The sequence below is a fragment of the Lucilia sericata genome, unplaced genomic scaffold (genome assembly GCF_015586225.1).
Source record: "Lucilia sericata isolate MDLA Ls3-8-SP2 unplaced genomic scaffold, ASM1558622v1 Contig000313F_arrow, whole genome shotgun sequence".
In the NCBI taxonomy this organism is placed as follows: domain Eukaryota; kingdom Metazoa; phylum Arthropoda; class Insecta; order Diptera; family Calliphoridae; genus Lucilia; species Lucilia sericata.
Genome location: NW_023994337.1, coordinates 171,797 through 186,764, shown reverse-complemented (window position 1 = coordinate 186,764; position 14,968 = coordinate 171,797). Strand labels below are relative to the sequence as shown.

Genomic DNA, 14,968 nt, shown 5'->3' with positions numbered 1-14,968 from the left:
AGAACTGAACTAGAACTGAACTAGAACTGAACTAGAACTGAACTAGAACTGAACTAGAACTGAACTAGAACTGAACTAGAACTGAACTAGAACTGAACTAGAACTGAACTAGAACTGAACTAGAACTGGACTAGAACTGGACTAGAACTGAACTAAAACTGAACTAGATTTGAAATAGAAGTAAGAACAATTTTTTTATTGCGTCTTTCTGATTGCAAACATGTTTCTTTAATTACAGAACTCAGCTGAATCACTATTACGTAGTGCTCTACAAGGTAAAGGCTATGCGAAAGGTTTACACATGCACAATGGTATTACGTTAATGTCAACATCACCCACAGTCAAAGATGATGAAATGAGGAGAATATTGTTTCCAGTTGATACGGTAAGTAAACATTTTGCTTAATTTTCTTTATTTCCACAAAATCGTTTCAATTCGCTAAACAGTCTTCCAACGACATCTTAGTTAGTTAACACATAACTTAATTTTACCAAATGTTTCAAAAGTATAAAGAAAAACTTTCCTTAAATTTTTTTATTTCATTCCCTTTAGGACGGCTTAAATTTCTCCGATACTTCACTAAGTGCTGCACAAATTTTCGATGATACTCAAACAGCCAACGGCCATAACCCCCATATGGTTGTGCCACATTCACCCGTCACAAATGGTCCTCTAACGCCAGTCACAAATAATCCAAATAACAACAGTAATAACAATGCCAGTAATCAAGCCAGCAGCCTTATAGTTGATGACATGTTCCTAACATTAGAAAATGCCTTTAGTGATGATTTTGAGAAAATCAAACAGTTTTGTACAGCAGGATCTAATACAAACGACTATGGCGCAAATGATGTGATGATGCAAATTTCACCAAATGGCAATGCGACAACACAGTCCACAAATGCCAACACGGGCAGTATACAAGCGGTGACAACTGCACATCAGCCAATGCTGACAAGTCTACATTCGTCCGCAATAGCCACAACACCAAATAATGCCGGTAGACTATCGACTCCAGTAGGCGGTATGGCAACAACAATACCAACACAACAGCAGCAGCAACAACCACCACCTCAGCCATTAAAACCGGAAGTGACTACTTCAACACAGCGCATTGTCTCCACAGCGAAAGTAACGAAAAAATACAAACGTTCATTATCAACAGCTCATCATAATAGCAACAACAACAACAATCCAAATGTCATTAATCATAATAACAACACATCGAATAACAACAAAGGATCCTCAAACAATATGACACTAACAAATGGTCAAAATCGTAATGGCAATAATTCAAGTGGTAGCAGCACCAACAGCAGTAACAGTCCCACCCATTGTAATGGCTTGGTGGCTGGTGGTGGGGTCATGGGTGGTAACACCACTGCCACCAGCGCAACTAACAACTCTTCCACCACTTCCTCCTCATCTTCGTCATCTGCTGCGACACCAGGACAACGTAAGGAGCGCTCTCTACACTATTGTTCCATATGTTCAAAAGGTTTCAAGGACAAATATTCCGTTAATGTACACATACGAACTCATACCGGTGAGAAACCTTTCGCCTGCACTTTGTGTGGTAAAAGTTTTCGTCAAAAGGCTCACTTGGCCAAACACTACCAGACCCATATGGCCCAGAAAAATAATGGCAGTTTGGTAAAGGGTAGTTCGAGCAAACATCACCGTACCTCCAGCACACAAAATTTAAATACATCCGCCCTTGCGTCACACAATCATCCAAGATCTTTAAGTTTAGCAAGCGCACCAAACACACCCTCATCGATGGGCGGCTCTAGTGTGGGTGGTTTAGTCAGTGGCATTCTGTCGTCAAGTGGTTTACCACCATTGGGTGTTACCGTCTCAGCGTCATCGGCTCCTACAACGCCCACAACAATACTGCCGCCAGCTAATGGTTTGCTGGCTAACAGGTAGAATTTATTAGTGTTTATTTCTGTTTTCCTAAACAGTTTTTAGAGTAAAATATTAGTATTAATAACTTTTCACTTCGAGTTTATTTAACTTTATTTTACATTTAACTATCTTTTTGTTCCTAATTTTTTATGTTTAATTTTTATTTCGAAATGCTATTTACACTCAAAGAATTTATTTTTATTTTACTTTTACTTAAAAAAATACTCACACTCACCATAATAACGAAGGAAAGATCAAAACTGTCCATAGTTTTTTAACGAATTTATTTTAACTATTTTAGGTAAATTATTTATTTTTTGTTTAATTATTATTTTGTTTGTGTGTTTGTTTGTTTTTTTTAACTATTTAAACTCGTTTTATTCCTAGCTGTAATTTGAAAGGTTTAAAGAGGAGAGTTTGGTGTTGACGATCAAATGAAAGTTAAAAGTTTATTTATTGGTGGAAAGATTTGAAATTATTTTAAAACACTTAAAATATTTAATAAAAACTTTTCGAATTTAGTTTAACTATTATGTATTATCGATTGACGGGTTCCAAAGTTATCCAGTTTAGAACTTTAAAAATATCATAAGCATAAATTATGGATCCAGTTTAGTTCAGTTCTGGTTCAGTTCTAGTTCAGTTCTAGTTCAGTTCTAGTTCAGTTCTAGTTCAGTTCTAGTTCAGTTCTAGTTCAGTTCTAGTTCAGTTCTAGTTCAGTTCTAGTTCAGTTCTAGTTCAGTTTCTAGTTCAGTTCTAGTTCAGTTCTAGTTCAGTTCTAGTTCAGTTCTAGTTCAGTTCTAGTCAGTTCTAGTTCAGTTCTAGTCAGTTCTAGTTCAGTTCTAGTTCAGTTCTAGTCAGTTCTTGTTCAGTTCTAGTTCAGTTCTAGTTCAGTTCTAGTTCAGTTCTAGTTCAGTTCTAGTTCAGTTCTTGTTCAGTTCTAGTTCAGTTTCTAGTTCAGTTCTAGTTCAGTTCAAGTTCTAGTTCAGTTCTAGTTCAGGTTCTAGTTCAGTCTAGTTCAGTTCTAGTTCAGTTCTAGTTCTAGTTCAGTTCTAGTTCAGTTCTAGTTCAGTTCTAGTTCAGTTCTAGTTCAGTTCTAGTTCAGTTCTAGTTCAGTTCTAGTTCAGTTCTAGTTCAGTTCTAGTTCTAGTTCAGTTCTAGTTAGTTCTAGTTCAGTTCTAGTTCAGTTCTAGTTCAGTTCTAGTTCAGTTCTAGTTCAGTTCTAGTTCAGTTCTAGTTCAGTTCTAGTTCAGTTCTAGTTCAGTTCTAGTTCAGTTCTAGTTCAGTTCTAGTTCAGTTCTAGTTCAGTTCTAGTTCAGTTCTAGTTCAGTTCTAGTTCAGTTCTAGTTCAGTTCTAGTTCAGTTCTAGTTCAGTTCTAGTTCAGTTCTAGTTCAGTTCTAGTTCAGTTCTAGTTCAGTTCTAGTTCAGTTCTAGTTCAGTTCTAGTTCAGTTCTAGTTCAGTTCTAGTTCAGTTCTAGTTCAGTTCTAGTTCAGTTCTAGTTCAGTTCTAGTTCAGTTCTAGTCGTTCTAGTTCAGTTCTAGTTTAGTTCTAGTTCAGTCCTAGTTCAGTTCTAGTTCAGTTCTAGTTCAGTTCTAGTTCAGTTCTAGTTCAGTTCTAGTTCAGTTCTAGTTCAGTTCTAGTTCAGTTCTAGTTCAGTTCTAGTTCAGTTCTAGTTCAGTTCTAGTTCAGTTCTAGTTCAGTTCTAGTTCAGTTCTAGTTCAGTTCTAGTTCAGTTCTAGTTCAGTTCTAGTTCAGTTCTAGTTCAGTTCTAGTTCAGTTCTAGTTCAGTTCTAGTTCAGTTCTAGTTCAGTTCTAGTTCAGTTCTAGTTCAGTTCTAGTTCAGTTCTAGTTCAGTTCTAGTTCAGTTCTAGTTTAGTTCTAGTTCAGTTCTATTTCAGTTCCAGTTCATTTAAAATTTAAAATTTGATTCATATAAGTGTATACTACTTCCTCCACTTTAATTTTTTTCAAATTACTCCACAACTTAACTCCTTATCAAAAAAATCAACTATCAAATAATTATATTTTGAATAATTTAATGTAAAAAAAAAAAAAAACAAAATTTAAAAAAATAATCACTGTACTATAAAATGTGCCAAATCAAATAACAAATAAAAAATGAAGTTTAATATAAAAAATCATAAAAACCAAGTGATTAAAATAAATAATAAAAAAATATTAAAAATAAAAACCAAGTATTGTACTATATTAAAAAAAGTAATTTAAATAATTAAAAAACTAATGTAAATATTTGAAAAACTTAATAAAAAACTACTAGTAAAAGAAAAATTTTTTGAAAATACTTGCCATTTTGAAAAGGAAATGAAATGAAAACCAGTGTTTATTTTATGATATTAACTAAAATATTTAATTATCAACTAATGAATAGCTGTAATTTAAATAAATTAATAAATTAGTAAATAAATGAAATTTGTTTTTAATGCCAAGTATTTTTTTCTATATTTATGTGTTTGTAATAAATGTTTATAAACTTGTAATTTAACTGCCAATAATTTAAAATGAAAAACTTTTAGCCAGTAATAATTAAATTAATTAAAAAATAAATAAAATTTAAAAATATTTTATGTGATTTTTTTTTTCTACACTTTATTATTAAATTTATTTTTTTGTTTAACAAAAAAATAGAAACTAAATGCAATTTTTATTTAGTAAATGGTTGGGGGCTCTTTCTTTTTATTTGTTGCTATTTTTAAAACAAAAACTATTTTAAAGTATCAATTAAATAAATTTAAAATAATTTATTATGTATTTTTATTATTATTGTATTATTTTGTTTGTTAATTAAATAATTATTTGCATTGCTTTATTTTATTTTAATTTGGCATGTGTATGTAAATATATTTTTTTTTTCTATAGAAAAAAAGAAAGAAATCAAGATTTGTTTATAAAAATAATTAAAAATTAAACTAAAAAGCATAAAAATCATTTTGCAATGATTTATTATTGTTGATTGTTCTATAGTTTAACTATGATAGCAAATGTATTTTTTTATTGATATTGATTTTAAATAATTACAACAAAACAACAATAATTGTAAAATTTGTTATTAGAAAGTTTGATTTTGAGATTAAGTTTTTTTTAATTTTTATAATTTATTAGTAATAATTTGTTTATTAAAACGTTTATAAAATGAACAGATTTTTTTTATTATTTAATAAATAAAATTTTTAATCATAATCATATAATTAAAATTTAAATAATGTTGTTTGTTTTGTGTTGTAATTTAAATTGATATATAATAATTGCATGAAATGGTAAGTATTTAAAGTGGTTAAAAAAAAGTTATTTTATATATCAATGGTTTGGATATTAAGTCAAATTTTCAGAAATTTTATAAGTTTTTAGCAATTTATTTAGTTTCTTTGGCTATCATATATACTAGGAACCGGTTTATCGTAAAACTTTACAAAATAATTAAGAACATATTGGGCCATCCAAAATGGATTCTGTAATGTGACATCAACTTATTCTATTCTGAGTCGAATTAAATATGTCCGTCTATCTATCTGTCTGTCTGCCTTAGACACTCTCACGTTAAAACTAAGCAAAATTGATGAACAAAATTCACCGAAAATATTTACTGTTATCCTAAAAAGTTTAATACTAAAAATCAGTGAAATCGGTTCACATCTTAAAATGTTATGAGTAAAAATTTCAGACCACCTCGAAAACCTCCTCTGAAAAAAGCAAGAATCAATTGTGTTCAAAATCAATCGGTGCAAAATTTCCCATAGCCCCCATACAGAATTTTGTATATATAAATATAATATAAACAAAAATCATATTACCTACGCAGATCTGATGGGTCCACAATTGATCAAATATGCCATATAAGGTCCACTTCAAAAATCACTTAAACACATACTATATATTTCAGAAATAAATAAAACTGCCGGAATAAAATTCGACATTAATATCTCTTGAGTATCGGCCATATATCCCATATCTCCCGTCATTTCTCCCATATAAGGTTCACTTCCGAAAAACGCTTAAAAGCACATATTTCATAAATAAATAAAGCTATCGCGACTTGAATATCTTCTGGTTATACATATATAAATTATTCAGCGAAATTTTTATCCGGATCAGTTCCATATAAGGTCCACTTTCGAAAATCACTTAAACGCTCATATTTCAATGATAAATAGAGCTATCGGGATAAAATTCGACTTTAATATGTTTTGTATATAATTATATAAATTATTATACTAATTGGTAATAGCTCCCATATAAGGTCCACTTCCGAAAATCATTTTAACGCACTCATTTCCTTGACAATCAAAGTTATATATTCGCGTTCAATAAGGAGCGTGTATTTTTATTTTCATTCGTTTGTCTTCCACATTATAGAAAATTTCGAAAGTACTATTTTAAGAAGGAAAAAGTACTACAAAATATGTACCTTTTAAAGGTTCTCATTCAATCAAAAAATTGTATGTTTCCGTATTCAATATTATAGAAAATTCAAAAAATATAATTTGATGAACAATAAAGTACCAATACTCCTTTTTATTAGATTATCATTCACTTAGGTCTTCACACGTTAAATTTTATAATTACATATATGTTCAATATCGTAAAAAGTTCAATATTTTAAAATATCCCAGCAAAAAATCTAAAATTTTTGGTAATAGCCAGTAGTTATTTCATACATTACTTGGTAATGAGTGTTCATTATCATCCACATTATTTCATTTAGCTGAATAGGTTATTACTGGTAAAGAACTAAACAATTTGGATTTGTTATAGCTCAATTGTCTAGGATGTTCATTTAACAAAAAGGTTCGTGGTTCGAGCCCTGCTGGATACTGTTTATTTTTATACCCTACACCACTTTAGTGGGGAGGGTATATTGGGTTTGTGCTGATGTTTGTAACGCACAATAATATTGGTCCTATACCCACCTTAAAGTATACCAATCGGCTCAGAATCATTTTCTGAGTCGATTTAGCTATGTCCGTCCGTCTGTCCGTCCGTCTGTCCGTCCGTCTGTCCGTCCGTCTGTCCGTCCGTCCATGTAAACCTTGTAATCAAACTACAGGTCGCAATTTTGAAGATAATTCAATGAAATTTTGTACATGATCTTCTATTGTCCCAGGGACGAAGCCTATTGAAAATGGTTAAGATCGGTCCATTATTTCACCTAGCCCCCATATAACTGAACCCCCCAATTGGGCTTGTAATCCTTGTAATCAAACTACAGGTCGCAATTTTGAAGATAATTCAATGAAATTTGGTACATGATCTTCTATTGTCCCAGGGACGAAGCCTATTGAAAACGGTTAAGATCGGTCCATTATTTCACCTAGCCCCCATACAACTGAACCCCCCAATAGGGCTTGTAATCCTTGTAATCAAACTACAGGTCGCAATTTTGAAGATAATTCAATGAAATTTGGTACATGATCTTCTATTGTCCCAGGGACGAAGCCTATTGAAAATGGTTAACATCGGTCCATTATTTCACCTAGCCCCCATACAACTGAACCCCTCGAATAGGGCTTTTAAAACTTTTAATCAAACTACAGGTCGCAATTTTGGAGATAATTCAATAAAATTTAGCACATGATCTTTTATGGTACCGAAGATGAAGCCTGTTGAAAATGGTTTACATCGGTCCATTATTTCACGTAGCCCCCATACAACTGAACCCCCGATTAGGGCTTTTAAAACTTGTAATCAAACTACAGGTCGCAATTTTGGAGATAATTCAATGAAATTTGGCACATGATCTTCTATGGTACCGTAGACAAAGCCTGTTGAAAATGGTTAACATCGGTCCATTATTTCAACTAGCCCCCATAAAACTGAACCCCTCGAATAGGGCTTTTAAAACTTGTAATCAAACTACAGGTCGCAATTTTGGAGATAATTCAATAAAATTTAGCACATGATCTTTTATGGTACCGAAGATGAAGCCTGTTGAAAATAGTTTACATCGGTCCATTATTTCACCTAGCCCCCATACAACTGAATCCCTCGAACAGGGCTTTTAAAACTTGTAATCAAACTACAGGTCGCAATTTTGGAGATAATTCAATGAAATTTGGCACATGATCTTTTATGGTATCGTAGACAAAGCCTGATGAAAATGGTTAATATCGGTCCATTATTTCACCTAGCCCCCATACAACTGAACCCCCGAATAGGGCTTTTAAGTTCATAATTATGTTTAATATACTCATATCTCGACAAAAAGCTGCAATAACCAAGTTGTATACAAGACTTGATGACCCCCACGAATTCCATAATAATAGGTTCTCATATGACGCTAGCCCCTATGAAAAGCCCCCATCAAAATTTCACTTAAATGTCCACAATTTTATTCAACAATAAACGGCTTAAGTATGTATATCTAAGGCAAGGTACAATTCAACTTAAATGCTTTATTATGGCAACTAAATCACATTATATTTTTGTCAAAGGTGTAGGGTATTATATGGTCGGCCTCGCCCGACTATAATTTCTTACTTGTTTTTTTTTCAAAATGACATTCATTTACATATTTTTTTAAAAAGCCGTTCTCAAAATTACAAAAAGCAACATGTTAATGGAGCATCAAGTAAGCGACTGGAGTGGGAAACATAGAGAACAACTGAATGCCTGAGTTCAAATCCCGGCCGAGGAATTTTTTTTATTTTTTGTTTTCTACATACAAAGTCGGCCCAAAATAACTAGCTATCACATAACATATTTGTAGGTTTATTTGTAACTAGTTATTTCGCAAAGTTTTTGTAATCAAATTAGTAACCATTTATTAATTTGTTTAAGGTAGGTACATATTATTTGAACCTCGTCGAACAAAAATAATTAGTTATTCACCCCAAAAGTAATTAGTTTCCATGTGATTCCAATACTACTTTCTAGATTACTAGGTAATGAAAATTTTTGCTGGGATTCCAAAAGTGCCATTTGAGAGATAAAAGTACTAAAATTTTCACTCTGAAAGAATCTTATCCAAAAATGGGCGTGTATGGTTAATAATCATTTGTTTTGGATTCATACCATAGAACATACAAAGAAGTACCAAGAGTGGACTAAATTCTACCTTTGTAGAAAGTACTAATAAAAAGAGTACCATTTTCCCCTTTTCGTCTAGGAATAGACTTTTTTTGAGAATTAAGTTTACTATATATCACAGATAAAACTTAAACGATTCAAAGCTACATTCAGTTGTTCTAGAAAAATTGTGCTTTCAAAAAGTACCCAACAATTTACCCGAATTTAGTTCTATATAGTACTTAGTGCCCGAATTCCAAAATAATATACCAATAGCATATTTTGTGTGAGTAAATGTGCTAAAAAAGTACCAAAAATGCAGTTTTCTCCCCTTTAGGCCCAAGAAAGACTGAATTTTAAAAAAGGACGAAACAGAAGTCTCATAATTTTGGAATATACCTATATTCAAAATGTTTACAAAAATTTTATTATGTTTATTAGTTAAAAATAAACATAAGAAGGTACCAAAATAACTTTTGTTACACATTTTCACCCCTTAAAAAAGTACCACACACCCATCTGTTTATTTTAAGAGTAGATATTTGTACATTTAAAATTTTTCTTGTATCACTAATATTGTGTAAGAGAATTAAGAAAACCTGTTTTACCCGTTTTTATCCCTAAATGTACAAATATACAGTTTTGTAGGGAAGTTCGTCCGTACGATATCTAATCTAGGGTAAAATATAGTTTCTGTTCTGAGATCAGCTGTTTTCCTCTGGCATTTCCGTCTTTGGCAAGTGCGCACAGTGGTTAACGGTTTGTCCGATTGTAATGAAATTTAACATACGTAAAGAGGAAGTGTTGGTTATAAATATAGTTGAGGTTTTGAATTTGGACCTCATGGGCTCACCAGGATCGTAGTAAGAGGTCCGAAAATTAGGACACTTCGGTTACGTAAAATTTTTCAAACGATCCTATTTCTTCGTTTGTATTCCGATTAAAGGTAAAATCACTTATTTAGAATCCCGTTAGTAGTACTATCAAATTTCTTTTATAGTTTAGGAGATATTCGCATATGAATATAAAATTTTCAACGTTTTTACCGACCACACTCCAGTTTTTCGATAACAGCGGGTCCAAATGAAATATGCACTTACAACTTAGATTTGGACAAACTGTTTAGAAGCTACAAAATTATTTTCCCCATTTTTTATTTCAATACCACTATGCGTCAGCATGGCTATTTCTTTTTATGTCATCATGTCTTGGAACCCATGTAAGAGTAACCGCTGAATATATTGCTGTCTTTTCGAGAGACGCCTGGCATTATTGGACAAGTTTTACACACACTCTTTAAGAATTTAATACCTGGATTTTCTTGTCAGATATTACATAATAATGTTTATGTATGTTCGACAGTCATTTTTATGTCTATGATCCAGTAGTCATGGATACCAGTGAATAGACTTATATTCAACTATTTCGAGTTGTACTCCTTTGTGTGTTTTTGATCAATCTGTTAATATCCGAATGGCAGTTCCATTATATAGAAATCATCCTAGAAATAGGATGTTTGGTAAAATGCCCATACATATTGTGGGCTCGAATATGCGACAATCAAGGGTTAAGCTCATTTAATTTCATCTTCCGAAATTTTGTTTTAATATATGGCACAATCTTTGATGGTTTAAAAAATTTACAAATTATACATATATTTGATCCTCAGAAATTTCGCAAACATTGCCTCCATTTTGAAATTTGTAACATGATCAGTCTAATCTTTTCTAATCAATTACGTATCACACAATTGCTTATTTTTTTTACAACAATCAACTTATTCTACTGACTACTATCTTACAAATAAGATACAAAACTTTTTCCTTATAACACTAAAACTCTATGCTAAACTAACAATAGTTAATTGAATGTCCCCTAACTATAGACATTTGTATATCTGTAACATAAATTACATTCATTTATTATCTCCTTAACTAATTGAAATATCTCGTTAATTGTACACATAGTACCTTATGTTTATAGACAAATTTTAAATTGTACATATGAATACAAAACTATTAATTCTGTAGTAAAGTTACATACATTGAATGAAACATATAATTTATTTATTCATTTTTTTTCATTTGTAACATTTACATCCCTCAGGATGTCTTCAATTAAATTGTCATTATCATTAGAATTAATTCACATTGCATATGTATGTATAACTACGACTCGTCAAATGTGGACAATTGTAATGACTGGCTGCTTTCACTATTTGATTTGATGACATATTAGTATTTTATAGCAGTTTCATACATTCAACTGACAATGTCATTAATTTTATTCAATCTGATAAATACACTAGCAAGTATTTTATTAAGTATTGAAATGGTTAAATTAATTCAAGTAGACGATGACTGCAGTACTAAAGCGGAAAATTGGAAAGCTTATTTAAAAAAGAATTTGACAATATTTACTATTTAATAAATGATAAAATAATATACATAGTGTAATGAAGTGGAATTTTATTTAGTTAATAAATTAATTTAATAAAAGAAATTATTTACAATTTTTTGTTGGCACTTTTATTTTAAAGATAATGTTTGATATGTTTGTTAAAGAACAAGTTATTTAACGTAAACAACAAAAATTTTTTGGACATATAATATACATGGGAACAATACAATTTTTGCAAAATCTGTCCAAAATAAAACAATTAAGTAATTCTGTAACAACAAGGAAATTACTTTTTCTAGGAAAACGTTTTTAGTTCCATTCATATGCAAATGGGCAATTTCATGTAGTTAGTTGGTTAGTTATTTAGTCAGTTAGTTAGTTAGTTAGTTATTTAGTCAGTAGTTAGTTAGTTAGTTAGTTAGTTAGTAAGTAAGTTAGTTAGTTAGTAGTTAGTTAGTTAGTTAGTAGTTAGTTAGTTAGTAGTTAGTTAGTTAGTTAGTTAGTTAGTTAGTTAGTTAGTTAGTTAGTTAGTTAGTTAGTTAGTAGTTAGTTAGTTAGTTAGTTAGTTAGTAGTTAGTTAGTTAGTTAGTTAGTTAGTTATTAGTTAGTTAGTTAGTAGTTAGTTAGTTAGTTAGTTAGTTAGTTAGTTAGTTAGTTAGTTAGTTAGTTAGTAGTTAGTTAGTTAGTTAGTTAGTTAGTTAGTTAGTAGTTAGTTAGTTAGTTAGTTAGTTAGTTAGTAGTTAGTTAGTTAGTTAGTTAGTTAGTTAGTTAGTTAGTTAGTTAGTTAGTTAGTTAGTTAGTTAGTTAGTTAGTTAGTTAGTTAGTTAGTTAGTTAGTTAGTTAGTTAGTTAGTTAGTTAGTTAGTTAGTTAGTTAGTTAGTTAGTTAGTTAGTTAGTTAGTTAGTTAGTTAGTTAGTAGTTAGTTAGTTAGTTAGTTAGTTAGTTAGTTAGTTAGTAGTTAGTTAGTTAGTTAGTTAGTTAGTTAGTAGTTAGTTAGTTAGTTAGTTAGTTAGTTAGTTAGTTAGTTAGTTAGTTAGTTAGTTAGTAGTTAGTTAGTTAGTTAGTTAGTTAGTTAGTTAGTTAGTTAGTAGTTAGTTAGTTAGTTAGTTAGTTAGTTAGTTAGTTAGTTAGTTAGTTAGTTAGTTAGTTAGTTAGTTAGTTAGTTAGTTAGTAGTTAGTTAGTTAGTTAGTTAGTTAGTTAGTTAGTTAGTTAGTAGTTAGTATAGTTAGTTAGTTAGTTAGTTAGTTAGTTAGTTAGTTAGTTAGTTAGTTAGTAGTTAGTTAGTTAGTTAGTTAGTTAGTTAGTTAGTTAGTTAGTTAGTTAGTTAGTTAGTTAGTTAGTTAGTTAGTTAGTTAGTTAGTTAGTTAGTTAGTTAGTTAGTTAGTTAGTTAGTTAGTTAGTTAGTTAGTTAGTTAGATTAGTTAGTTAGTTAGTTAGTTAGTTAGTTAGTTAGTTAGTTAGTTAGTTAGTTAGTTAGTTAGTTAGTTAGTTAGTTAGTTAGTTAGTTAGTTAGTTAGTTAGTTAGTTAGTTAGTTAGTTAGTTAGTTAGTTAGTTAGTTAGTTAGTTAGTTAGTAGTTAGTTAGTTAGTTAGTTAGTTTGTGTGAATAGTGGGTATACAAGTCATTTTCTGGAGGGGACTTTGTATGGGGCTAAGTTCAATTGAGGGCCGATCATTACGAAAATCGAAAGTGTTATTTATATTTATATCAAACTTAGTTGTACCGTTTTTTGGAAAGATAGTAGTATATTTGACGTAGTTATGAGCTAAAAGGCCCAAATCGGATGGTCTACATGGGGGCTAGGGCAAAAATTGCTCCGGTCCTTATAAAATGTATTGTCGTGATTTACGTTTCTATAAAACTTATTTGTGCCAAATTTCATGGACAATGGACATTCAAGTCATTTTCTGACTTGATTTCTGAGGTAACTTTGTATGGGGGCTAGGGTCAAATAAGGCCTGATCATTACGAAAATCGCCAAAATTATTTAGAGTTATATGAAACTAAATTTTGGCAATTTTTGGAAAGATAGTAAATCATTTAACATATTTATGTGGTCAAAAGGTTTATTTAGAGGGTACGGTTGTATGGGGGCTAGGTGAAATAATGGATTGAGTTGGTGTCAAATTTCAACAAATTATCTTAAAAACTGCGACCTGTAGTGAGCGTATAAGGCTTATATGGGCACACAGACAGACGGACATAGCTTAATTGACTCAGGAAGAGATTCTGAGCCAGTATACTTTAAGGTGATACAAGCATCAGCACAAACGCATAATACTCTCCCAACTACAGTGGTGTAGGGTATAAAAATTATTGAAATTGAAATAAGTTTAAAACAACAACAATGCTCTTATCTGTTTTTGTTTAATTTATTCTGATTCATGCTTAGAAGATCCTCGGGTACGTTACTTATGAATAACTAATCCATATTTGTAATATCTTACTACAATGTATTCTAATTTGGAACAAAATCCAATTTTCTAGAAATCTTATGCAAAATAAATCAAGAATCACCTTAAAAATCATTAATTTAACAACCCATATACATATATTTTATGTACATAAATCATTCATTATTCATGTGGTAAAATGTTTTAAGTGTTAATGTCTAGTAAAAACAAACCATATTAGGAAAAACATTAATTAAACAGGCAGCAGTCGTCAGGCCACTCTACTCCAATAAACTTTTAGCCTCTTTTGACACACATCCATAAGTAAGTAAAGTATGAAACAAACAAACGGCCATAATCATACAAACTGAAAATTACCAACGAATACTTAACTTTATGTGATCTTTATGCATCGACATCTTCGCATTTAATCTAGTAAATAAAAATAAAAATAATAAAAACAGATAAAAAGAATGTTAAGAAAAAAAAAACTAATGATGAAAATAAACAAAATAAAGTAAAACAACGATGTCTATTGAGGTGTATAATACAAAAGATGAAAAACTTTCATAGAAAGAAAGAAATATGTACACACAACTCTCTATATAAACACAGATACTGACATAAGCACGTTTATATTTAAGACATTGAACGAACGTCGTCATGCGTTCATACTTATGTTTAAATGTTGTAAGTCCATACGTTTTATACTACGTACCATTTTTAACCTCAAAGTTCAAACATTAAAAGCAATTAAGACGCGTGCTTGTAAGCGCCTCATTGACTCTAAATAAAGCAAAATGGTACACAAACTAACAGACGGACGGTTGTATGGATGGACAGACATGCTAACTTCAATGAATGAATGAGTAAATGTAAGTATGACTACAAGTACCCGGTTGGAAAGAAAAATCATTAATTAATTAGTAATAGGGGTTAAAGTAATTAAATATGTTTTTGTGGTAAGTATGGTAAAATATTCTATAATCACTCATCACGATAATGTTGTCAATTTTTTACTCTAAACTAATTTTTATTTATTATACTCATATCAAATATTGAAGAGTTAATATTGTATATAGCAAGTTTTACAGAACAAAAATGATCTATGCCGAATCCCATTTGGTCCTTCCAGTTCAGTCCTAGTTCTAGTTCTAGTTCAGTTCTAGTTCAGTTCTAGTTCAGTTCTAGTCAGTTCTAGTTCAGTTCTAGTTCAGTTCTAGTTCAGTTCTAGTCAGTTCTA

The 14,968-nt window shown here is 30.7% G+C and overlaps 1 protein-coding gene across 1 annotated transcript in view; it reads left to right on the top strand.

Annotated features, from left to right (window-relative positions):
• LOC119603589 (hybrid signal transduction histidine kinase A) overlaps window positions 1-2,459 on the top strand; it is a 60,713-nt gene extending 58,254 nt beyond the window's left edge. Inside the window, exons 4-5 of the mRNA XM_037955647.1 lie at window positions 239-385; window positions 554-2,459. Of these exons, the coding sequence (XP_037811575.1) occupies window positions 239-385; window positions 554-1,930 (1,524 nt within the window). The 3' untranslated portion in view covers window positions 1,931-2,459. The remainder of the gene's footprint in view (window positions 1-238; window positions 386-553) is intronic.
• Window positions 2,460-14,968: the final 12,509 nt, after the last annotated feature.